Source organism: Aspergillus vadensis (genome assembly GCF_003184925.1).
Source record: "Aspergillus vadensis CBS 113365 unplaced genomic scaffold BO88scaffold_10, whole genome shotgun sequence".
Taxonomy (NCBI): Eukaryota; Fungi; Ascomycota; class Eurotiomycetes; order Eurotiales; family Aspergillaceae; genus Aspergillus; species Aspergillus vadensis.
Window position 1 is genome coordinate 725,287 of NW_020292048.1, and position 23,804 is coordinate 749,090.

Sequence of the window (23,804 nt, forward strand, 5' to 3'; positions counted from 1 at the left end):
GCTGCAACTGGAACTGATATCCTTATCGACACGTGATTGCTCTCAAAGTGGCCAATCAGCGCACTACGTCATAGATCAGGACATTGGAGTTGATTGGAATTCTGCTGCTCGTCATCTGCCTGAGCTAAATCATAGCCATTATGAAGAGGACTTCTGGAATATTGCGACAACTGTTCTTTAACTATGCTAGGCTGATCAGATAGAAAAACTCAGCAATTGTTGACGATGCAGCCTCAAGAGCAACACGAAGTGATTGTTGTGGGCGCAGGTATGGGCACTTTCGCCTGCCATTGTCTGACTCTTAGACTGCCTACTTACTCGTGGTTATCAGGGCTCGCTGGTCTTGTAGCAGCAAAGACATATCTTGAGCTGGCGCCGGAAACAGATCTAGTAATGCTTGAAGCGGTATTCTCTCCCGCACCAAATGCCCATCCAGCTGTCCACTGATCTGCATTGACAGCGTTCGGCTGTAGGCGGCGTATGGGCAGAAAACAGCCATGAAGGGCTTCATACCAACAATCTCTACGGAACTTATGAGTTTTCGAGTTTCTCGCTTGATCCAACCAAATATGATGTGCAACCGGAAGCTCCCATCCCTGGATACGCGCTCAAGCAGTACTTCAGTGACTTCATCGATCATTTCGATCTTCGACGACGGACTCGATTCAACACTCGTGTGCATACAGTAGAAAAAGCTGATGGGTTCTGGGCGCTTCACACCGACTCGGTACTCTACAGGTGTAATAAACTCATCATGAGCCCCGGACTGTTCTCGACTCCGAATAAATTCTCGATCCCGGGACAGCAAAGCTTTGAGAGACCCATCATTAATCACTCCCAGCTCGGAACAACAGGCGCTCTTTTGGCCAATGACCCAGCGGTAAAGTCGGTGACGGTGATTGGGGCTTCAAAGTATGGATATGATGCCGTGTATCTTATGGCCTCTCATGGTAAACGTGTGGAATGGGTCATTCGTAAGTCTGGAGGAGGTGCTGTCTGGATGGCATTGCCGTGGGTTTGGTTTGGACCCTGGCGATTGAAGCTGGAAGGCCTAACAACCACCCGAATCATCACCTGGTTCAGTCCTTGCATCTGGGGAAATTGTGATGGATTTGGATGGGTGCGAGGACTGCTCCATGGGACAGCGCTGGGAAGGTGGCTAGTGCGATCATTCTGGAATAAACTAAACGGGGATGCCATTGAGGTCAATGGCTACCGGAGAGAAGCGGCGTTGAAAGATCTGGAACCAGATGGAAGGTAAGATTACCGAAAGCCAATTTTCATGACTAACAGCGGGTCACAGTGTGTTCTGGACGGGTCGTCTGGGCGTTCTCAATTATCCCACGGATATCTATGATTATGTTCGGTCAGGGCAGGTGAGCGTGAAGAGAAAGGACATATCACACTTATCAGAAGGCCAAGTCAACTTTACCGATGGCACAGATCTACAAACCGATGCTGTCATCAGAATAACTGGATGGAACCTAGTACCAAGCATCAAGTACGAGCCCGAGGGACTGGAAGGCAGCCTAGGGATTCCCACCAGGAATCCCTCCAAAGACCGGAAAACCTGGGATCGTTTCGACTGCGCCGCGGATGAAGAGATACTCGATCGGTTTCCAGGTCTGCGTGACCAACCAGCTGTGAAGATTCCGTACAAGCTCGGGCTCAGTCCTTTCCGGCTCTACCGCGGAATTGCGTCTCCAGAGTTGACAGCCAAAGGCGATCAGTCCATTGCATTCTTGAAGATGCTTAATGGACCAAGCAACGCTCTTCTGGTCGAGGTGCAGGCTCTCTGGGCCTATGCTTATCTCAACAACCAAGTCCCAATTGACCGATCGAAGGTGTATTATCAGACGGCACTGACCAGTCGATATGGAAAGCATCGACATCCGTGTGGTTTCGCGAGTTGGTATCCGGAGACGATCTTCGACGCGATCCCGTACCTGGATATGCTACTGATGGACCTGGGGGTAAACAGGTGGAGGAAGAGAAGCTGGCTGCGAGAGGTTTTCGAGGAGTATACAGTGCATGATTACCGAGGGATCAATCAGGAGTGGAAGCAGCAACACAAGATGCTCTCGTAACATACCCTGAATGTTTTAGTGGGTAAAACAAGCCAGATAATTTCCTTGCTGATTTGGTATGTGTAAGCTGCAAAAATCAGATCGAAGACGATCGTACGATAAATATTCTAACCCATCCCTTGAGCCAAAGCACACCACTGACGCCAATCTAACCAGTCCAACCATACTCCTGACCCAGTAGAATACACATAATATCATACAACACCCCCCAAAGTCCAATCCCATACAATCCACCCTACCCCAACTCCCCCCACCTCCCATCCCCCAAATACACCTCCCCCTCACGATGATACTTCCTCAACCCCCCGGCCCCCCTCAACCCATCAAACACCTCCACAACCGCCCTTAAAGCCACCCACGTCCAGCCCGGGAACCCCTCATCAGCTGGATTCGAATCCCTCCTTCTAATATCAGGAAAGTTCTCCTCCACCATAATAACCGGACAACACTCCCCTCCCCTCCCATCCCCATCCCCATCCCCATCCCCATCCCCGTCCACCAACCTTCCAAACCTATCCAAAACCCCCTTATCAACAACCAAACACACCCTCAACCTCACAGGTAACTCTACCGCCGGCAACGCCAAATCCACCCTCTTCCAATCATGAAACACCCGTCTTATCTCCTCGACGCTCTTATCCCCATACAGCTTCTCCCCGCTGAAGACCTTCGCCGCGTAGCTGGATACTAAGAGTCGAGTTTGGGAAGGATTCCCGGGCAGGACGCGGCGAATGGCGTGGTGGATTTCGGTGTTGAGGGATTGCAGGAAGCGGGAGAGGAGATTGTGGGAGGAGGAAGGTGTGTAGGTCGTTAGGTAGATTATTGGGCCCCAGGTTAGGGTGAGGAAGTCGCGGGAGGGACTGGGTGGGAGGGAGCGGAGGCCTGGTTGTGAGGCTGTGTGGTAGAGTTCTGTCTGGAGGAAGGTGGAGGCTGGGGTGGTGGGATCTTTGTCTTCTTTTTTGGGTTTCATTTTGGGAGGGGGTGGTATGTCGGAGGTGATGGTTGATTTGTTGTAGGTGGGTTCATGGTGGATTAATTTGAGTGATTGATTGATTGGATAGTAAGTAAGTAGTAATCTGATTGATAGTTAGTTGGGGTGATGAAGTGGATGGAAGGGAATGTGGGAGTGGCGTCAGTGTGACATGCTCGACATGGGAGCTGCCAATGTTTTGTTGACATCCGTTTTGGGAAAGTATAGATCTACTACTCTGTAGAGGAGTGGAATTTCTCCCTTATTGATAGTGGGATTATCGGAGTATGTGGTTATTCGGATTTAGGTATTAATTGCAGTATTTGAAGTCACATAACTGGGGATTTGCTAAGTAGAAGTCTTGCGTGCCTACTAACCGGTGATGCCGCTTTTGGTCACTTGGGGCAACGAAGTAACTGAATGACCGCCATGGCTGCTTTCACCACTTCACTGCGAGTCGGGGATTATATCAGAGTGCTGGTTCAAAGTTCTATAATACCTAGGAAGAATAACTAGTAGTGCCGACAAAGGCTCTTGACCAACTGAAGCTGCTAATCACGGGGTCAGTCGCATTGTTGTGGCTATGTTACGATGAAAGAAAGGTAGGGAAAGAAAGTAAGATAGTAGTACTATCTACCTCTACTACTAAGTAGTACATATATATCGGCACAACGGCACATTTCGCTGATTTAGAAGCCGGGTCAGATCTTTTACACTGGAGATACAACTTAATATATTCAGATAAGAATCTGTCGTTTTCTGAGGCACTTTAAGTGATACTTGGTGTATTCTAAAGGCTTCACGGTGGATTGATTGATCACTTGAATGAAATACTAGAAATGCTGATTTGTAGCTGGATATATTGGAAGAGACATGTAGGTGCGGCTTCAGTTTGAGAATACCTTGTAGCTGTGTTTTATTGACTGGGTCCGTTTGGAAACAATATAGATCCACTTCAAGGCATGTCACCTAGGTATTAGCGTTCCTAACTAATTACAGTAAGGAGTAGTAGTTACATAGTTGGAATGCTCTGCTGCCTGAGTCCAGTCCGGCCTTAGGCTTTAGCGGCCATTGGGTCTACACCATAGAATATCTAGTCAATACTCAATTTAAGTGTAAAGCCATACATTCACATTCCCGGATCTTCGTATATGATGTTCTTCATCCGCTGCATCACCAAGTACCCCCGAAAATGCATTTGCCGGGCGGCCACTTACGCTATCGCCTGCCGTCGAGTTGACTATTTGCTTTATAAGGACCGCTTGAGCGTCACCACGATCATCTTCGAAGTCTGCGCTTGTTCGCTTCCGCCTCTTCAGAACCATTCAACTCCTTCTGATTAGCAATCCCCGGTGTATGTGGTGGTTTCAGCTGTTCGGAAGGCGGTGGTCCCAATCTGTACGACCATTGGGGATTATAATACCTAATCTGGGTGGGCTTTGGGACTGGACAACGCAACTGCAACTGACGCCGACCATGCTGACGCTGAGTAAGTTGCTTTGCCAGGGGTTTCGCAATCGTCGAGAGGCCGATAGCAAGAATGTTGATTTTGTACGTCCAAGAGGAAGGAGAGTAAGATCCTGAAGAAGAGTTCTTTGTCACTGCTCTTATCTTCCGCCGGAGTTCATTCATTGGTATCACAGCCAACCAGATCGGGTCCTCTTCGACTTTTATGGAGCTGATTCGACGGTGTGTTGCATAGTCTATCGTCGCAATACAAGTGCCCTCATTTGAAAGAAAATCACTCCGCGTCGGTTTTATCGAGAGAGTGAGTGAAGCAAACGTATAAGGTATCCCGAATGATTGATCAACGCTTAGAGAGTACCGGCCCAGAACAGGCTGGATTTGAATATCGACATCTCTCAGCTATCCCACATTAGTTATGCCTGATGAGTAGAGAAATGAACCAAGGGGGGGGGGGGTTGGGGAAGAGGAGGAAATGAAAAGGTGATCCATATCACGTACCATCCCGAAGCATATGTATTCTGCCTTATCTTCCTGAGTGCTTTGCAAGACCTTGTCATTATTATTGTGGCATTGCTGGGGAGGGTCCTGGACAGGTTCTGGAGCCAAAGTTTTGGGCGAAAGCGCTTGTGGTGCTGGAGAGCCTGGGCATAACATGAGAAGTTAGACTTCGGTTGGGGTGAGGGGGGCTCGACAGTAGGTGTTGTACTCACAGATAGCCTCCGAATGGTCACCGGCTTGGTCGCATTTCGGCTGTAAATCATCGTGTGCTTTATCATCAGAGACAAGAGAGCTCGGAGAAGTTTCCGTGTCTCGAACGGAGCTGGAGACGCCGGTGAAGGGCTTGTCAATCTTGGATCGCTTTCCCCGATGACCGTCGGGATCCTTATCATGGATATCGTCGACTGATTCCACGACTCGCTTCTGAAGAGAGTCCGATGACATCTCGTCGGAAAAGCTCAGAAGCAGGTACTAGTGTCAGACTGTAAAATGCCGAGAGGAGGAGAAAGGAGCAACCGTGCTCACACTTGATTCTGAGCTAGGGCACAAAGTAGTTTTCACAGCCACCCGGAGGAAGGGTACAATCACCAAGGCTTATGGAAATGAAGAATGAAGACTTCATCTGAACGTGAGGCATGAGTTCCCTTCTTAAGTAGGCATGAGCGATTGCTGCTTCTCATGGGTTGTGAAGGGAAGATCCGGGGATAGGGAGATTGTTCTCCATCTTGAACAAAGAACGAGGTACACAAAGTTACCTCCGCTGTTTGCTTTTTTTCTTCCACTTCTTTGTTTAACTACTGGGGTTTGCTTAGCCGCACTATAGCTTGTCTATCAATCCATATGGGCTCTCGGTACATGTCCTGACTACTACCACCCCAGCCCGGATAATCACACATTTTTCCTATACATTCTTCCCTCCCTTTGTAACCGCCTATGGTACAACGTCGTGAATCCAAAATGATAACAAAACAACACAGCCCACATCACCGGCATAATCCATAGCAAACTCCGTCACCCAGAGTGACTTATACAACCCAGGAGCTGTATTCCGTTGATATCCGTTCTGGCGAACTGTAGACTTACTCTGTTGGTATGTTGTTTATCTCCTTTGTTGTTAGTATGTGTCGGAACGCTAACCGCTAGACCAAAAACGATATATCGCGTCTAGTCAGACTAGCGACGGAGAGATTACTGTCCCAACAGCATGTTTAGCAGTGTAAATGAGTATCGGAGTGGCTTCACCCAGTTGATACATAATTTAGTCCTATCGCTTACCTTATACGGAAGCCGCCGCTTTACTGTGTGCAGTCAAGTATGGAGGGCTAGCACGTAAGTCGGCTTGCGTGTGGAACCATGCGCATGGTGCTAGTGCTTACACACTTCCCGGTGCGGTTTAGGTAGTTTTTGGCACCGCCCTTGGAATCACTTCAGACAGAAGGAATTACACGTGAATAACCTGGGCGCCTCTGCCTCCTCCTCCGCCCGGCATAGCCACAACCATGTAACTGCCCTGATGATGCCCAACCCAAGCATTGTCGTGAGTCGCAATTTTTGCCCAGCTGGAGGAGTTATGATCTTACAGCAGTCACTTAATTTCCTGACTTGCTTAGGGGCAAGATCATAGGCAACCATGCCTCTACAGCCATTCTGGCTTCCAAGTGGTCACCACGTTAGTGGCCATATCCTTGCCTTTATCTAAGGAAGTGCCAACACAATCGTCATCTTCATGAGATACTAGCTACGTCGTTTCGCCCAGAAGCCCAGTAAGACTGCTCGCGCGCCCGGGGTTTGTTTACCTTCTCGTGGCTTGTTTTTAGGCAAATCCGTATATAAACCTTGAGAAGGAGAAAGGAAAGAGAGAGTGAGGAAACATCCATCTTCGCCTATAAGATGTCTTCAACTGTGGCAAACAATACTGTGCCACATCCTCCTACCATACACTACCCCCAGCCAGAAAGGCCAGCGAGCCATGGTGTGACGCCGCCATTCTCCAGCTCTGCGAGTATTCGCTCTTCCCCACAATATACGCACCCAGCAGGCGTCAACTTCCAGCACCAGTTGATAAAGCCCAGCGAGGATCTCCAACGCTATCTGGACTTCCAGCTCACAACGCCGAAGTTGAATCGAATTCATCATCTGCTATGGCTCGCTGGCCTCCCACGGGCAGCCCGGCCACTGCATCGACAGAAGCTGATGAAGCGTGCGATTATCCTCACGGAATCCCCAGATGAGCACTTGGTCTGGAGCCCCGGACAGATCCTCATCAAACCCGTCCCGGAATATCTTCTGGACCACGAATTTTGGGTGCGGGAGCTCTGTCCTCATCGAGAACTGCACGCTGCCGCATGTGGGCTGCTTCTCTCTTATGCGTGGCTCATTACTGGATTGATCGATTTCCAACTCGCTAAGGACGAGCGTATTCTTCCCTGTGATGTCACCTGGGATGCATGGACCCTGCTAATCCGGCAGTTCCTCGAGTGGGTGGACAATGAGAATGATGACGATAGATGTAGTACTTCCCTGCACACAGAAATGGATTATGTTTCCCAACCCCGGCCTGCAATCATCAACAAGCGCTACGAGTTTGGCGAGTTGCGCTTGAGCCGCCTGAATTCCCTGTACCGATTAGCGCCCGTGACCTTTTCTATCCGCAACCTCGTTTTTGGGTTTCTTCCCAGTTCAACATGGTACCAGGAGTTCTTTGAGCGTAATTTCTCGTGGATCCTGGCGGTTTTAGTATACATGTCAGTTCTGTTGTCGGCCATGCAAGTGGGACTGGCGACCGAGGCGCTGCAGGGGAATCAGCAGTTTCAGAGGGTTTGCGTCGTCTTCACCTTGGCGTCTATTTTCTTCACGGTGGTTCTGGTGTGGATTATGCTGATGTTATGGATCCTGTTGTTTTTTTATCATCTTGGGTTTACAATGATGTACAATAGGCAGATGCAGAGAGAGCGGAGAGTGTATAGAAAAACCGTGTGACTGTCTAAGGCCAGTCATACCTTCAACGCCCAAATTTCAAATGTATTCGGCGAGCAGGCTTGCGGAGCAAAAGCAAACAAATGAAAGCCAGAAGGTGAAGCAATTGAAACAATGTTGAGCCAATTATATTTTTCAACAGACTCAGCCTCGCGAATGCGTGCCTTGGATTAGTAGTGTACGGCGGTTAATGCAGGTGGTGGTGCCCTGCTGCAACTTCTGGGTGGCAGTGCCGCAGCTCAGAGCAGTGCGATAAGCCGCTAAAGGATTATATCTTTCGTTCTCACCTCAACACTTCACAATTTGGCGAAGAAGAAATCGATGAAATTAGAATGTCAGGCGATACCAATATGGATATTTCCGAAGACATGTCTTTGTGCCCCTTCCCAAAGCGGGATCCGGAGTTGGGGGATAATGGCATCCACGGCGAGGCCGATTATCCTCAAACCAAGCGGCTCAGGCTTGACGAGCATCTCGTCAACACGTCCAGCTCCAATTCGGGCACAGCAACTCCTTGTGGATCTTCTGGTATGGAGTATCACCATCATGCGCTACAGCAGGTCCACTGTCGCGGCCAACTTCCTCTCCCATATACCCAGGCTACCCGTGAGTGCACATTTGCGATAGACTTATGGAGAAAGAAGACAACCACCTCCCAGTCCGGCGATCGCGCTTTCTTTTCTTTGTTTCCTACACCCCTTCCTTTCTCCGACAATCTCTCACGATGCAAGAACAGAATTTCCAGGACCGCAAGTGCTTCAACATAATCTCTTACCTTCACACCCACTTCAAGTATCTGCCCTGCAAGAGAGCGATCTCAATGTCCAGAATTTGCAAAGGATTCAAGAGTATGAGACAGATCGTATAGTATGTTTTGGAATGGTGCGTGATAGGAGGCGCTGCTTTCCCTTCCTCCCTTGCTTTTACCCTTGATGGCTCTTCCATCTACTTGTTGTAGCTGATAAGCTGTATGGAGTAGTTAAGAAACATCCAAATACGAATCAATCACGTTCAAGATCCGCAATCTCTATGCTTCGATGAAATTCTAGGGGATACGGGAGACTTCGCCTCGTTAGATCTCTTCATACAGGATGACCGTTGTGATATTGTATCAAAACAAGGGATTTATATCGCAACGCTGAATACCAGAACCCAACATGCACTCAGCTCTATAAGGTTACCAGAGGCCCCAACCTGGCTGGGTGTGATACCAAAGTTTGAGCTCCAGCAGAGAATAAAATCTGTAGCAGAGTCTTCCGCTACTGCTCAGTGGTCGTCGAAGGTGACATGTACAATGTCCGTCCTCGTCATCGGCTCCCCTTCCATCGCGCAGGCCCTGGCAAGAGAACTCGCCCAGCACCATTTATTCCTGCAGCATCCTGAACCGAAGCCCGACCTTGAGTACAGCAATCCCCAATACCTGTCCTGGGCGGGAGCGCCGTGTCTCGACCGGCCGATCCTACCGCCTATATTGGGGATCGCCAAACAGAACGATACAGACGGCCTCGACGTGCTGGGTAGAGAAGGCCAAGGCCATGATAATTGCGATTATGATGACGATGATGCTCGAGCGATTCTTGATGATTTTCCGCAGCAGGCTTTGCGAAACGAGATAGACGTGGACAACCGTATTCGAACAAAGCTTGAAGGGTGAGTCGGTTTCGTTCTTGATTTTGATAATGTCATGGATACTGAGACTTGCTGTAGGCATCAGCGGGAAGCAGTCGACTTTATCCTATCTCGAGAATCAGCCTATTCTCGAACTAAGAACACACTGTGGCGTCTTGAAAGTTGGGATTGGAAAGAGCATGTGTATGTGTGGAAACCTTCAACTCTAGGCTACAACACACCTATTTACCGGAAAGCATACAGGTATAAGCACATAATCACTGGCACGAGAAGTAGGGAGCCCGTGGACATTCGTGGCGGGATTCTTGCGGATGATATGGGTGTGGGAAAGACTCTCAGCATGATTGCCAGCATAGTGACATCCCCACCCAGTGATATAACAACGTTGGAAAAACCGGCAGACTCAAATTTTATTTTTGCAAAATCCACACTTGTTGTCGTGCCTTCTGTTTGTGAGTACCTACGATTTGGTTCGAGCGTTTGGGTCTATTCACCATGACTTACTGAGTCCCAGTATTGCTGCACGGTTGGATTGACGAAGTCAAAAAGTAAGAACAACATGAATATGGTGATAACCTTAATTAGCGAACACCCTCTTTTAACTCTGCAATAGGCACCTCATTCCCGGGGCCCTGAAATTTTATAAATATCATGGCCCAGGTCGTTGCATCTCTTTGTCGTCGCCCCCTTCAGATGATATCATTCTCACAACTTATGCCACTGTTGAAGCGGATTTCAGTAGCAGCGGCGGGAAAAGTGTACTTAACAGGATTCACTGGCACAGGTTGATACTCGATGAAGGTCAGAAAAAAAATGGTTTCCCGTAATAACTGCAAGACGTTGACTCATTTTACTTAGCTCACGTTATACGAAACGCCTCCACGAAACAGTTCAAGGCGATCCAGCGCATTTCGGCCTCAATTCGCTGGTGCATGACAGGGACACCCATACAGAATTCGCTCAAGGATCTGGCGTCGCTCGTTCAGTTCCTCCGCATCCCGTACTTGGACAGCGTTGTGGGCTTCCGCAAATACATGACAAAAGCGTCGTCTAGATCCGCTCGTAGTGTCCAACCTAACTACGCCAACCTCAAGTGTCTTCTCTCAGTCATCTGCCTAAGACGTAAAATGTCAACGGTATTTCCGGCTCTCGGGGGCACTTTCATCACATATCGTCCGTCGTTCTCGGAGGCCGAACGCAGAGTCTACGATGAGCTGATCAAGGCTTACGACAGGCGGCTTAAAGCTGCAACAAACATGCCAACCTCGAAAGGACGAGCAGATAAGCTGATTCTGACAGCTAAATTGCGGTTGCGCATGTTTTGCAACACCGGTCTGAGAAGTGTGTTTCTGGGCGGAAGGGCTGATTATGGCAGTGACGCTCAGAAGTTGTCTTCAGACGAAATAGTCACGCTACTGCAGCAGAGTGGCCAGAATACGTGCTCTATCTGTAATATGGAGATACTCACGTTAGATCCGGATGACGATGACGAAGGTAAGAGTACAACGCCCTCGTTGGATACCTGGCTCTCATCCAGTCACCACCGTGTGCTGGAATGCCAAACATGTGCTTGTCTAAAGGCAAGTCTGAGGGAGGATGAACAGAGTTCAAATGACCTTCAGAGTTCGACTGCAATAACAACTACAACGATTACAACATCCGATGATAAAATGATCGACAGTGAGGAGACCATTAGCACTGAGCAAGATTTGCTCTATCCTATAGATCCTCCACAGGCCAGCGATGTATATCCTTCAAAATTAATGACTTTACTCACGGATATACGAGAACACTATTTGGAGGATAAGAGGTAAGTATACCCAAAATATCCGCAGCGCATCTGATTCTTCCCCCTGTCTTGTATGCCCCTTGCTAAGCAGCTATGCAAAACCAATCAGCATAGTCTTCTCTTTCTGGAGACAAAGTCTCGATGTTTTGAGTGGAATGTTCGACCAAAACGGCATTGTATTTTGCCGAGTCGATGGCATCATGAGTCCGATGAAACGGCGGACTATGCTGGAGGAGTTCCAGAACAATCCAGCTGTCCGGGTGCTTTTGATGACTATAGGGACGGGTGCTGTAGGGTAAGTAATGACACAAAACCCGTGTTTTTGATTTCTGGTCTTGCGTGCGCGCTCAGTACTGTATACCGGTCAATAGAGAGCTCGCAGGCTGACGGAGTTGAACATAGCCTAAATAACTTGTCCGTCGCTAGCCGGGTTCATATACTGGAACCGCAGTGGAATCCGTCAGTGGAGAGTCAGGCAATTGGGCGCGCATTGCGTTGGGGCCAGGGAAAGAAGATTTTTGTTATTCGCTATGTGATGGAGGGGACAGTTGAAAAGGTGAGTCTCCAGAATTCGTCCCATCAGAACAACAAAGAATGAGTCTACTGCCTGTCTGTCAACCACCAGAGTCGCTTACCCATATATAGATAATCGAGAGTGGTCAGTTACGAAAATTGCAGCTCTCATTGGATGGGCGCGAAATACGGTAGAAGGGACATCATGCTATGCTCTTAGCGTAGTGAGATGCAACATCATCAATAACCAAGTCCAACCCAGCCCATACAACGTCAAAGGCCGCATCTTTCCAAAAAGACGCGAAACGGGGGCAAGTCTTGCCCGGCCATGAGCAGGACCTCGGCATTGGCCCCCTTTTGATCGGCAAACACGTTGCCATCCAGATATTTTCCATCGACATCACCAGCTGCTTGTTTCTCCCGCAGCCAAGGCAAGATGCACTTGTTTTTCTTTTCTGGCCGGAAATGGTTTTTGAAATGGTCTTTTCTGGCGAATGACTTATTGCATCCCCACTTTGTCCCATCCTTGAGAGTTCCAGCACAGACGTACTGTTGCTTGTCGCTACTATGTACACCCTGATGGCGCTCGCAGTCTTCTTTTCGTGTGAAGGGTTTGCCACAAGTGGTACAAAGGAAAGACCTCTCACTAGCATGACTTCTCTGATGTCGATTCAGACTCTTTTTTTGGGTAAAAGTCTTATCACAGTCGGTACATCTGAACTTTCCCTCAACTCTTCCGGACTTGGATGTTTTCTCTCTTATAGGGTTAGGAAAGTCTGGCTCATCTCCATCACTGGCATCGTTGATATGATGCACGTCAAACAGATGCTTCTGTAATTCTTTTTCCAGCGCGTAACCAAAGACCTCCATCGGACAGCCCGCGACAACGCAGAGGTACGGTCGGGTGTGCCTTTTGGCATGTCGGTTCCGCTGGTCAAGAAAGCGGAAGCCGTGATGATAGTAGTAACAGTTGACTCTAGGGCACTTGAACCGGTTCACGCCGTAGAGACGTTTGATTGTCTTGAATTCATCACCCTTAGTGTCAATATTCTCCAACACGGATCTGATTCTGGCTGTAACCTTCCACAAAGCGAGCGCCTCCTCGTCACAGGGGCCTATTCCAGACTGGCCAGACTGCTTCCTGGCCCAAGCGACCGCTTGAACTAGTTGGTTGTGATCCTTCGATTCCGTGGTTTCAATCGCGTTGAAAGGTGATAAGAGTGCGCACACTCTTTCGACATGTTGAATGGGCTTGTGTGACTCAGACCAGTGCAGATTAACTACTCCTTTCAGTGCCTCGCATAGACGAGTGAGGTCTCCCTCTTCAAGACCCAAAATCCCCCCTTCCAGGTGCATAGCCCAGCAAGCAGACGCATAGTCATACAGCTGATGAAACCCGTCAAGCATATCCGACTTGACATCATGTTCAGCTCGATTGAGATCGAAGTGAGGGAACGAGAGGTACGTGAGACAGCGCACTGCTAGCGAATAATGAGCCTGGTGGACTCTTACCACCGGCTCTTTTCTGAGGCCTCTTTCCAACCCTCCTTTCGTTAAATACCTAGCGCAGTCAGTAAAAGATAGTATGTGCTCCATATGAGATACCTTACTTCCGTGCAGTACCATGTACAAGATCAACTGTGCCATCAAAATGATACTCGACAATGGAGGCGAACAGTTCCCTTGGTGAATCGACTAGTCGTCTGCGAACATCAAAATTCCCATGCGTAGGGCTGATACAGGCTGTGGTCTGTATCTCTTCCCATCGTAGTGGCCGACGAGCACAGACAATCCAACCTAGCATTTCCTTGATGCGCTTCATAGTTTCAACGTCTCTCACTTCTTGGATGCGACTAAGAATCCGCTCATAGCTTTGTGGCAAACAGTCAGCCCAACGTTGGAAAGCCCGCGGAGCTAGAACCTACAGATCATCCAACTCCACCGGCAGATTGTCGGGACGAAGTTGTTCTTCGATGTCTTCAAGACTCAGACGCTCCTCAAGATATTTCGCGAATAGTTCGGCGAAGATAAACATCCCTTAAGCAAGGGGTTAGACATCCGACATCCCATTTAATTGATGGAATCCCTTGAGTATCTTACCCTTAGCCCGTTTTGTTATGTGGTCTTGAATATGCAGGAGTCGATTGTTTCCCCCAAACTTGGTGACTATAGTCTGCTGCCATACGCGGGCAAAAGCCGAAATATCTTCAAAATTGCGCTGTCCGATCTTGATGCATTCGATGCCCTCAAAATCTTCCGCAGCCGCACCGTCTTCCTGGCTGACAAACAGACACCGTATGAAGCCCGCATCTATCACCGTTTGTTCAACCATTTGACGAAACAGATTGACAATATTCTTTCTGGCAGCGCGCCCGCATTCGTCTAAGCCATCAAGTACGATATAGACCCTCCTACAACTCCTGAGAGACGTGCATAACAGTCGCTCAGAGACTGTGGATGACGTCAATGAGGCATTCATGTGAGCTTTTTCGTAATAATATGGCAGTAGATCAGGGTTCTGGTCAAGGACTTGTGCCAAGATCGACCTCGTAACACTATCAACGGAGTTACGTCTCTCATCGCCATGCTTGCAATAGAAATACGCGACAATTGCTCCCGGAAGTCTGGAAAGCTCGTCAATCACGATAGAAGCGAGAACGGTCTTGCCTGGAGATAATTTTTAGCATCATATTCTCGCCCCTTTCCCACTCTCAAGCGGTTTTTCTGAGCCCGTTACATACCTGCTCCCGGGATCCCGCTGAGCCAGAGTAGTGGGTTCAACTGATCCTCAATGCTTGACCATGTCTTTAATTCGGGGCTATTCAGTAGCCAGTGCCCGGGATTTTGACAAACTCGTCTCTTGGCTTGATGAATGCGGTGTTCTGCTTTGATGTCGATTGCGGAAAGCCAGTGCTCGACCGTATCTCTGTGGACCTTCGCCATGGCCTCCTTCTCACGTTCAAAGGCACGTGCGGATATCAAATCATCTTTTCTGATTGCCTCAAACTCCACGAGAGAGACTCTATTATCAATAAGCCGTTTGTTTCTCGCAGCTCTCTCCGCAATATCGTCGATATTGATAGTAAAGACTCTCATCCAGGCATGGAACAGCTGATCCCATTCTAGTTTAGATCAGCCTCTGTTATAAGCTAGTGTTAATGGCGATGATACCCACGCCGATGTTTTAAGTGCCGGATTACTTCAGCGTGGAACAGAAGAACATCCTTGTAGATCATTACTAGAACATCTCTCAAGTGAGGACATTCAATAAAAAGAGCCTGGTACGGGCGAAGTCTTGGCATCTCATCTCCAATTGACTGGTATGCATTCAAAATGGAATCGAATGCTTTTGAATGCTCGCATGTTGTCTAGGAATGATAGAGCATCTGTCAGAAGATTTTTAAGAGCCCGGGCGCGTTTCCTCACGTACCTCAAGGATATACTTCATTGAACCCTACGTTAGGGTCAGCCCAGTTCATAGCACGATTCATATTATAAACATCTTAATCCACCTTACCCATACGTACGCAATGCTATCAGAGTTATTGGAGAATAGTCTGATATCTTCCGCCAGCTGGCCAAACTGTTCCATCGATACCAAAAACGGTTCTAGTCGTCCCATGTACATCATGTCTCTGGAGAGTTCCTGTTGCATTTGTATTCCACCGATTGTATGCTGAAGGACACTCAAAGTCGTACCAACCAAAGTCTTTACTTCGCTTTCGGTGAGTTTCGATACGTTCTTGAACTTGTCTAGCTCCGCTATCATGAGACATGAGTGGGTGATCGAACTAGAGGAGGCTTATGGCATTTCGCTTACCAAGCATGCTGCGTGGTGGCGGCTGCAGCAGAAGGCTCTCAGCTGCTGATTTAGCACTGTCTGCTAAATCATCCTGGTAGAGAGGCTGTATCACATCATCAGGGACAGTGTGTGACACGCTGCTACTCTGTGCATCACAGGCAATGTCATGTTGTGGCTGAGGATCGGGCTTTAGAATTTGCAATAACTTTGAGCGCACAGTTGAGTAATATTGAGAACCTTGATCAAACTTCACCATATTGGAGTGTGATTCATTGATTGCAAACGTTATTGCAGATCTAGTGTTAATGAACCCGCATGTTGCTGAATCTTTGTTCACCAGAATGGCCGTAGGCCCATCTCTGGTTACTCGATTGTCTGCTTTCCTCTGCTGCTGGTCAGCAACTAGCTCACAGTTTGTGGTATAGCGGTTTATGCTGATTACTGGTTACGATGATTACATACAACAACTGTGGGCGACACACTTGTTTCATACGCCCAAAAAAACTTGAATCGTTCGTGAAAGTGATTGGTGGAGAACGCCTCTGAGAGTTGGTGGATGAAGTTGGATGTTGTAGATAAATCTCGAATAAGAACCCCGTTAGGTTTGTCATGGACAATGGCTTCCAATTCACTGTGCTCCATGCCCAAATTTGGGACGCCGAAGAAGACTGCTCCGCGTACAGCACTCAGGAGGGCCTGATGTTCATTTCCCGGGTAATTTTCGGCCAGGTCTCGTAGAGCTTGCTTAACGACCAGTCCTCCCAGACTATGGGCGAGAAATACCAGCGGCGTTACCGACTCTGGGACCCGGTGGGCTTGGAGTTGATCGATGAGCTGCTTGGCGAGGTCGTTGATGGTCTGGAATGAGCTGCTGCCGTCAAGCTCAGTGTCATACCCGTAAAGTATGGCTCGGATTCCTCGCACAGACTTGGGTAGATTATCACGAATCCACATGAAGCGTTTGTTACTTCCCTTGCGCTGCCAGGATCCGAAAGGGTGGCTTGCTAGTCCTGAGATAGCGATGCAACTAACCAATGGTCAAACGCCGATCATGTTGAAAAGACATGGCAGTCCTTACTCGTACGAGTTTTGCAAGTGATTTGTATCATTCAAGGGTGTCAGACCTATAAAGTGGGTATCTAATATGAGATCTGGGCTATTACGATCATGGCCCCTGGCGGGAATATGCCACGCCCGGCTTTCTGGATTGCGTTGGACAAGCGAAGGGGGAACATCGAACATAACAGTTGCCACTTTAGTGGGAGGGTCCTCCCAATAATTCAGAGTCAGCGCGAGGGAATACACCCAGATTTGGTGCGTAGAGATATCGCTGAGCCGTTTACTAAGCAGACGAGCGGCATCTTCTTTGGTTTCCACGGTGTCTGGCAATGCGCGCAGACGAAAGACAGTTTTGGACCAGTCCATTGCTGCCGTATAGAGTTATCACAGCCTGATTCGCCTTGCAAAAGGGTATGTAAACCCAATGTTCGAAGAACACACAGAGTCTACATAGAAAGAGGTCAGAGATTAGCTTGAGAAGAGTATCCCGTAGAGAGACTGTTTGTCTGTATTGAAGACGAGTTTGAAGAACGTGAGCAAGAAAACACAAATAACTGAGATTACGACGGATTTGATTAATAGCAACTGAGCAACATGGCCTCATCGATAGCGCAGTGATTGGAATATGGAGTCGTCGGAAGAAGGAAAAGATCAGGACATTGGCTAAGCATCGGGCACTGGCGCTTGCCTCGTTGGGTATCCATGTATTTACTCCCGAAAGAGTAAGGGCTCCCAAGGCAGGGCAAAGTCTTGATGAACCACGTGATTCGTAGGGTACCTGGGCTGAAGGAATTCAATTCAAGGGCGGTGCCATGAACTAGTCCACTTACGGTCATAGTGCATCACTGACTTGTGACAGCCAATCATGACCTAGATCTTGGTGAATGTCTAATGAGGAGCACCGCACCGTCTTTGAGGCTCAACATACGGGCACTGTAACAGTGCCTGAGGCATATTTTTAATGCCTCAGGCCATAAGCACAACCCAAATGGTGACCGAACCTCGGCACGTTGACTCCCCGCAGTCAGTCCATCTCCATCTTCATCTGCAATTGCATCCGCATCTCCATGATCTACTAATCTCTCCATTTTAACACCAACACCAACACCAACAATTCACCCACCACCTCCCCCTCACTTTCACAACGCCATGATCCCTTAACCCAATTAATCCCCCCTCCTTTATCAACAACCATCTCCACTCCATTTCACCACACCCTCCCAAAATGCTCCACTTCCGCACAGAAGGCTTCAACGGCTGCGCAGTCAAGTACTCACCCTTCTTCGACAACCGCCTCGCCGTCGCCTCATCCGCCAATTTCGGCCTCGTCGGCAATGGCCGACTCTACATTCTCGAGCTGACTCCGAACGGAATCGTTCCCTACAAATGGTATCCCCAGCCCCCAATCCCCATCCCACTTTCCAAACCCACCCAAAATCTAACCAACTCCCGCCTCAAAAAAACCAGGTTCACAACCCAAGACTCCCTCTACGACCTAGCATGGTCGGAAATTCACGAAAACCAAGTCCTCACAGCCTCCGGTGACGGAAGCATCAAGCTCTTCGACACCGGAGTCGCCGACTTTCCAATCCAAAACTGGAAAGAGCACAACCGCGAAGTCTTCAGCGTGCACTGGAACCTCGTCGCAAAGGACCGTTTCTGCAGTAGTAGTTGGGACGGGACAGTGCGCGTGTGGACACCAAACCGCCCGCATTCCCTCCTTACTTTGCCGACGCATAGCTGCACGTACAGCGCGGCGTTTTCTCCGCATTCGCCTGATATACTGTCGTGTGTGTCGTCGGATTCGTATCTACGGGTGTTTGATCTACGGACGCCGGCGTCGGCGTCGAACCATTTGACTTTGCAGGTGCCGATTCATGGTGGTGGTGCTGCTGCTGCTGGGGGAGGAATAGTGCCGGGTGGGGGACCGATGGCGGCGACGGCGCCGGCGGAGGCGTTGACTATGGATTGGAATAAATATCGCCCGTCGACGATAGCTACAGCGGGGGTGGATCGGACGATTCGCACGTTTGATATTCGGGCGCCTGGGCAGGGGCCGCAGACGGTGATGCTGGGACATGAGTATGCCGTGCGGAAGGTGGCCTGGTCGCCGCATTTGTCGGATGTGTTGCTGAGTGCCAGTTATGATATGACGTGTCGGGCTTGGAGTGATCAGACGCCGCCGGGGGCGGTGGGCGATGTCGATGTGATGCGGGCTGGACCAGGGCCGAATATGGGGGTTGAGTTAGGGAGGATGGGTCGGCATACGGAGTTTGTGACGGGGGTGGATTGGTGTATGTTTGGGAGTGAGGGATGGTGTGCGAGTGTGGGATGGGATGAGAGTTTGTATGTGTGGGATGTGAGAGCAGTGATGGGTTAACCCGATTCCTCCCTCCCTCCATCCATTGATTCTGCGTGTTGTGTGTATTGGATATGGATATAGATTGCATGATACCATTGCATCGTTAATCATCTCATCTGCTATCAGCTATATGCTCTATGCTTTTTTGAAAATATCCATCCCTCCACAGGCAAACCGGGTATATCATCCAAACCCAGCTATATCAAACCCTTCCTCCCCAAAACAACAAAATATAAACCGAAAGAAGAAGAAAGAAATAAAAACAAAGAGATTATTTCGCCAACCTCGCCTCAACCTTCTTCCTCTCCGCCTCCTTCACAGCCGCAATCTCCTCCCGACTCGCATCAAACGCCACATGCACCTGGTTGAACGGATTCTCCTCACTCTTCTCAAACTCCTTCTTACAGATCTCAATGCGCTGGTTACGTCTCAAACCGGGATTCTCAGCCTCAATCTCGGGCAACCGTCTCTCCTCGTACGCCGCATACGCAGCCTTGAATCGTCTCTCCGGATGCCGATCCACCTTGCCGCTATCCTTGCCCGTAAGCGACAAAGCGTCGAGCGCATTATCGATACCAGACGCATTGAGCGCAGAAGCCTTCTTGCTGGCGGGGGAATCGTCGAGCTGCGACAGATCCAATGTACCCCGGCTGGGTCCGGCGTTCTTCTTCGCGGCGGCTTTCGTGTTCTTGGGTTTGCTGGGCTGGGAAGCTTCTTCGGCGGCGAGGAGGGCGTCCCGTTCGGCCTTCTTCCGTGCGGCTTCGGCTTTCTTGGCTTCGGCGTCTTCGCTGGATTTCCAAAGAGATTGCGTTAGCATTCTTTTATTTTTTCAACCGTTGGTCCTGGGGAAGGGAATCGCGTACCGCTTGTTGTTACCCTTCGCGCCCTTGGACCACTTGGCGTCTTCTTCGGCGGCGCGCTTGGCGTCCTCGGCGGCCTTTTTGCTGGCGGCGGCTTCGGCTTTCTATATCCATATTAATCAGGATTTGTTAGCATTGCTTTTCTGACGTTGGCGTGGTGGTTGTGGTTGAGAAGATGGTAAAAAGGTGGTGATGGAGCGGGGGCGGGGTAATATTTTGCAGAGAGCTGAGGTAGGTGAACGTACACGGGCATTACCCGCAGCCTTCTTAGAGTTCTCGCCGGCGGCCTTTTTGCCTCCCATTTTTGCGGATAGTATATACAGTGATTATTGACGTGGGGGAGGGAAAAGAGAGAAAAAGAGAGTGTTGCAGGTAAGTAGGTAGGAAAAGTAGCTAGGAAGCAAGAAGAAAGAGGAAGAAAAAGAAAAGCAACGATGTCATCCTATGGCGGGAGTTGATGGGCCGGGACGGAAGGAAATTGGAGGGAAAGTGGAGCTGAGATGACTAAGAGGGGGGTGGATAATGGGCATGTGATGGGGGAAGCCCTCATATTTCTATCTAGGTAGGAATATCTGTTGTATCGTGATGTTTTAGGTGGTGGTGGATGAGGTAGGTAAGGATGAATATATTAGAGAGTCATAGTGCGATGTGAGAACTGTAGTTAGCAGGTGATAATGCGATGTGAGATTTGTCATTTCAACTGTGAATATCTTCTTGATTACATCGTCGAGGCGACTAAGCGTGTTAAGACTATATAATCTGCTCACTGTCCCTCCTCTTCTCTTCCTTTCTCATTCTCCTCCTCACACACATCCACCTTTCCATCACATCTTCATCCACTTTCATCAACTCCCATCTGAAAACTTCTCATACTCATATACACGAGCCGATCCCAGGCTGCTACCGCAGCGGCAGTCTGGGATCGGCTACAACTTCATCTCCCACGCTCCCTTCTCCCACATCTTCACCCCGTTGATCTCCTCGATGCTCAGCAAAGCCCGCGTGCTCAGTTCCACCCCGAACAGGGGCATTGGGTCGCCTTCACTGTTCTCCATCGGAAACATAGTGCCGTGTGGAGCGTTATTAGTTGAAGCTGGCTGCGAAGAAGAGGACGAAGAAGCAGCATCTTCAGCAGCTGCCTCCTTCTGAAGAATCGCGCACGCTTTGTTCAGGTGTCTGACGCGACCGCGAACCTGAATCGCGCCGTTTGCGATCGGTCCATGCATGTAATAGCACATGGCCACGTATTCGATGCGAAGGTGCCGATAGTGATAGATGCCGTCGATAAGGCTGTGATGGACTTCGCGTAGCGTGGTCGTGCACATGTCCTGGCGGTACCAGAAGATTTGCAGCGCCTTGAGAGAGCGGAAGCTGCCGATTTGTTGCATGAGAGAGTGCTATTGAGGTTAGTATTATACCAGATTGGTTTGGAAAAGAAGATGACAGCTGACTTACCATGCCGCAGTTGTTCACAGAAACGCCGAGCTCGATTAGCTTGCCTCCCCGCTGGCTGATATGTAGTATGGTCGCTGGGTCGGCAGCCCAGCTGTCACTCTCGTCGTTGCGGATTACCAATCGCTGGAGGTTGCGCATGTGCTTGTGTAGGATCTCTCTGCGAATGGTGAATGCGCTTATGGTGGTCTTGGCGGCCAGCGACTCTACCTTGGCTTTGCTGTAGCGCTCGAACAGGAACAGCTCGGTGATCTTGTCCATGCTGTTGACGAAACTGCAGAACGCGGGCGTGACATTGTCCGTATGGATGGATGTCAGTGGCAGGGGGTATATCTGGTTGAGTCGCTTGAGGAAAGCCCAGAGTGTGCTTTGAGGTCCAACGTTGAGTAGCGACAGGTGGTGGAGAGAGGTCAGGTCAACGGCCTTGCTAAGCACCCCGGCGGTCACTGGAATGAGATGGATTGAAAGGCTTTCCAGTGGGATGCCATGTGTGTTGCGAACATAGCACTCTCGCGCCTCTTCTGCTGTGCGCTTCTCGACCGGAGGATTTCTGACCGGCTGCTTTCCTTTTCCTTTATCGGCAGATGAACTGGGTCTTGCTGCCTGCACTGGCTGACGCGCAAAAGCCCGAACACTAGCCTCTGTGACTGACCGCTGTCTTTCCTCGATGAACACCTGATCTTCTCCCTCCTCTCCGACAACGTCAGGATGCTCCATATCGATCACGTCGGTCGGACATTTCTCCTTCTTCTTGCTCACAGAGAATTCGGTCTTGCCGCTGATTGACGGAGTAGGCTTGAGAGCGCTGGCTGGGGCAGAATTGCTGGCGCTCGCTTTAACAACGTTCTCGCTCGGCTGTTTGGCATTGCGAACCAGGTACTGAGTTGCAGCTTGGTCGAGTTTGTGCAGTACGTTGATGATGGCTGGATTTTCCGAGTTAAGCACCATCATCTTTGGCAGCACACGGACCATTGAGCGCACACACTTCAGAAACTTTTGGTCCCTTGCCTCTTCCGATGCGCTACTATCCTCCGCCTGCGATTTGCGGGCATTACCTTCCAGCAGGGCTTCCTGCAGATACTTGTTGCGACGGTCGCCATCTCCCACTTTGAAGATGTACGCCAGAATTGACTCCTGAATGGAGCGCTCCCTTCGGACCACGGGATCTGGGGGTAGAGCAGGATCGGCTGGAGTGGCCTGCTGATCCAAGAGAAGGTCTTCTTCGAACTGGGGTGCAGCGAAATTGAGCATATCCCCGAATGCCGTCGTCGCGTCTGGCGTTGAATTGGAAGCTGTTTTCTTCCGCGCCGACTTTGCAAGCTCGTCAGAAAACGACAACTTGAGAGACTTCAACGTTGACGAGCACTGCGAGATACACTGTGGGAGCTGCAACATCAGTTTCAGATCCTCAATATCCAACACCGAGAGATTCTTTAGTCCCGAAAGAAGGGAAAGAGTTGGTTCATGCTGAAGTTTGTCGAGATCCTTCAGCAACTGAGCTTCGGCCCCGGTGCAACTGGGTCGAATTTCCCTGGGAGGCGGATTATTTTGGTGGAAGTGGTAATGGGGAGTCTGGAGCATTTGTCCAAGCGTCGAATCAGTGGCTCCTGGCGTCGTGCATGCTGGCAGGCGAATATGCACGTCTCGAATGTCAGGAATTTGGCTGATCGCTTGGTACACTGAGGGTGTGAGCTCCAAACGAATATCCCAACTAAAGAAGTTAGCACACGAATACTTTATCATGTATTCGAGATTATCTTGTACTTACCTGAAGCTAGTTAATCCGCTCGTCTTCCGCAGAGTAATGGCAGTAAGACTACACAGATACCGGCCTGTGTAGTAACTTTGACTAGGCTTTTTGACCACACCTCCCTGTCTATTATCTGATTCGTAGGGCGCGATATGCCTCACTGCAATGTTCTTGACAGAAGATGCGTACTGAAGGTTGCTAGTACTCACTACCTCCACCATGGCCGTGAACCGATCCAGGGATTTCTCAGTGTAGACAGGATCATCTGTATGAATGCCATGGTGGATGTTGCGGTACAGCAGCGCCACGGCCATGCCGTGGAACTGCTGGCATACCCCAGCCAGGCTACAGAGGCTCTTTTCACCAGACTGAGAGAAGAAGAATATGTCAGTAATACGCGTCTTGGACCTCGGGGGATGTACTCACATATTCAAAGATAGTAGTGAGAATTTCACTGGGGAGACCGAGCAAGCAAGGCACTACTACTCCCTTTTTAGATTTGCAGGTACTGGGCCCGCCGGACTGGATGCCAAAGTGCATCTTCTCATTTCTCGGCGCGTAGCCCCGCTCCATAGTGATTGTAGTGGAAG

General features: G+C 49.5%; 9 protein-coding genes across 9 annotated transcripts; 4 read left to right on the forward strand and 5 right to left on the reverse strand.

The window, feature by feature from the left end:
• Positions 1-150: 150 nt before the first annotated feature.
• Positions 151-2,087, forward strand: BO88DRAFT_487738 (dimethylaniline monooxygenase; the record flags this gene model as incomplete). The annotated part of the gene is made up of 4 exons (XM_025712567.1): positions 151-268; positions 332-405; positions 461-1,257; positions 1,304-2,087. Exons 1-4 carry the CDS (start codon positions 226-228, stop codon positions 2,085-2,087), a joined length of 1,698 nt encoding a protein of 565 aa, XP_025563416.1. The 5' UTR covers positions 151-225.
• Positions 2,088-2,322: 235 nt separating this feature from the next.
• Positions 2,323-3,220, reverse strand: BO88DRAFT_435164 (uncharacterized protein; the record flags this gene model as incomplete). The annotated part of the gene is made up of 1 exon (XM_025709508.1): positions 2,323-3,220. The coding sequence occupies exon 1, from the start codon at positions 3,055-3,057 to the stop codon at positions 2,323-2,325; it is 735 nt and encodes a 244-aa protein (XP_025563417.1). The 5' UTR covers positions 3,058-3,220.
• A 1,115-nt stretch (positions 3,221-4,335) lies between these two features.
• Positions 4,336-5,466, reverse strand: BO88DRAFT_453372 (uncharacterized protein; the record flags this gene model as incomplete). Its single annotated transcript, XM_025710741.1, has 3 exons — positions 4,336-4,923; positions 5,023-5,165; positions 5,235-5,466. 3 exons carry the CDS (start codon positions 5,464-5,466, stop codon positions 4,336-4,338), a joined length of 963 nt encoding a protein of 320 aa, XP_025563418.1.
• A 1,032-nt stretch (positions 5,467-6,498) lies between these two features.
• On the forward strand, positions 6,499-8,068 carry BO88DRAFT_404637 (uncharacterized protein). Its single transcript, XM_025706676.1, has one exon. The coding sequence runs from the start codon at positions 6,913-6,915 to the stop codon at positions 7,999-8,001; it is 1,089 nt and encodes a 362-aa protein (XP_025563419.1). The 5' UTR covers positions 6,499-6,912; the 3' UTR covers positions 8,002-8,068.
• A 280-nt stretch (positions 8,069-8,348) lies between these two features.
• On the forward strand, positions 8,349-12,124 carry BO88DRAFT_425302 (DEAD/DEAH box helicase; the record flags this gene model as incomplete). The annotated part of the gene is made up of 11 exons (XM_025708817.1): positions 8,349-8,604; positions 8,636-8,880; positions 8,978-9,648; positions 9,706-9,810; positions 9,871-10,079; positions 10,142-10,175; positions 10,241-10,428; positions 10,486-11,437; positions 11,526-11,711; positions 11,819-11,972; positions 12,062-12,124. The coding sequence occupies 11 exons, from the start codon at positions 8,349-8,351 to the stop codon at positions 12,122-12,124; spliced, it is 3,063 nt and encodes a 1,020-aa protein (XP_025563420.1).
• On the reverse strand, positions 12,095-17,460 carry BO88DRAFT_443625 (uncharacterized protein). The gene is made up of 11 exons (XM_025710040.1): positions 16,810-17,460; positions 16,194-16,758; positions 15,750-16,116; positions 15,447-15,643; positions 15,360-15,383; positions 15,105-15,297; positions 14,671-15,051; positions 14,030-14,596; positions 13,855-13,966; positions 13,540-13,800; positions 12,095-13,490 (listed from the first exon to the last, which is right to left on the reverse strand). The coding sequence occupies exons 1-11, from the start codon at positions 17,154-17,156 to the stop codon at positions 12,203-12,205; spliced, it is 4,302 nt and encodes a 1,433-aa protein (XP_025563421.1). The 5' UTR covers positions 17,157-17,460; the 3' UTR covers positions 12,095-12,202.
• Positions 17,461-17,835: 375 nt separating this feature from the next.
• On the forward strand, positions 17,836-19,345 carry pex7 (putative peroxisome biosynthesis protein (Peroxine-7)). Its single transcript, XM_025704832.1, has 2 exons — positions 17,836-18,179; positions 18,258-19,345. Exons 1-2 carry the CDS (start codon positions 18,016-18,018, stop codon positions 19,168-19,170), a joined length of 1,077 nt encoding a protein of 358 aa, XP_025563422.1. The 5' UTR covers positions 17,836-18,015; the 3' UTR covers positions 19,171-19,345.
• BO88DRAFT_404641 (DUF1014 domain protein) lies at positions 19,234-20,454 on the reverse strand. Its single transcript, XM_025706677.1, has 3 exons — positions 20,258-20,454; positions 20,016-20,116; positions 19,234-19,940 (listed from the first exon to the last, which is right to left on the reverse strand). The coding sequence occupies exons 1-3, from the start codon at positions 20,312-20,314 to the stop codon at positions 19,424-19,426; spliced, it is 675 nt and encodes a 224-aa protein (XP_025563423.1). The 5' UTR covers positions 20,315-20,454; the 3' UTR covers positions 19,234-19,423.
• A 484-nt stretch (positions 20,455-20,938) lies between these two features.
• On the reverse strand, positions 20,939-23,787 carry BO88DRAFT_414857 (F-box protein; the record flags this gene model as incomplete). The annotated part of the gene is made up of 4 exons (XM_025708185.1): positions 20,939-21,409; positions 21,468-23,175; positions 23,233-23,582; positions 23,641-23,787. The coding sequence occupies 4 exons, from the start codon at positions 23,785-23,787 to the stop codon at positions 20,939-20,941; spliced, it is 2,676 nt and encodes an 891-aa protein (XP_025563424.1).
• Positions 23,788-23,804: the final 17 nt, after the last annotated feature.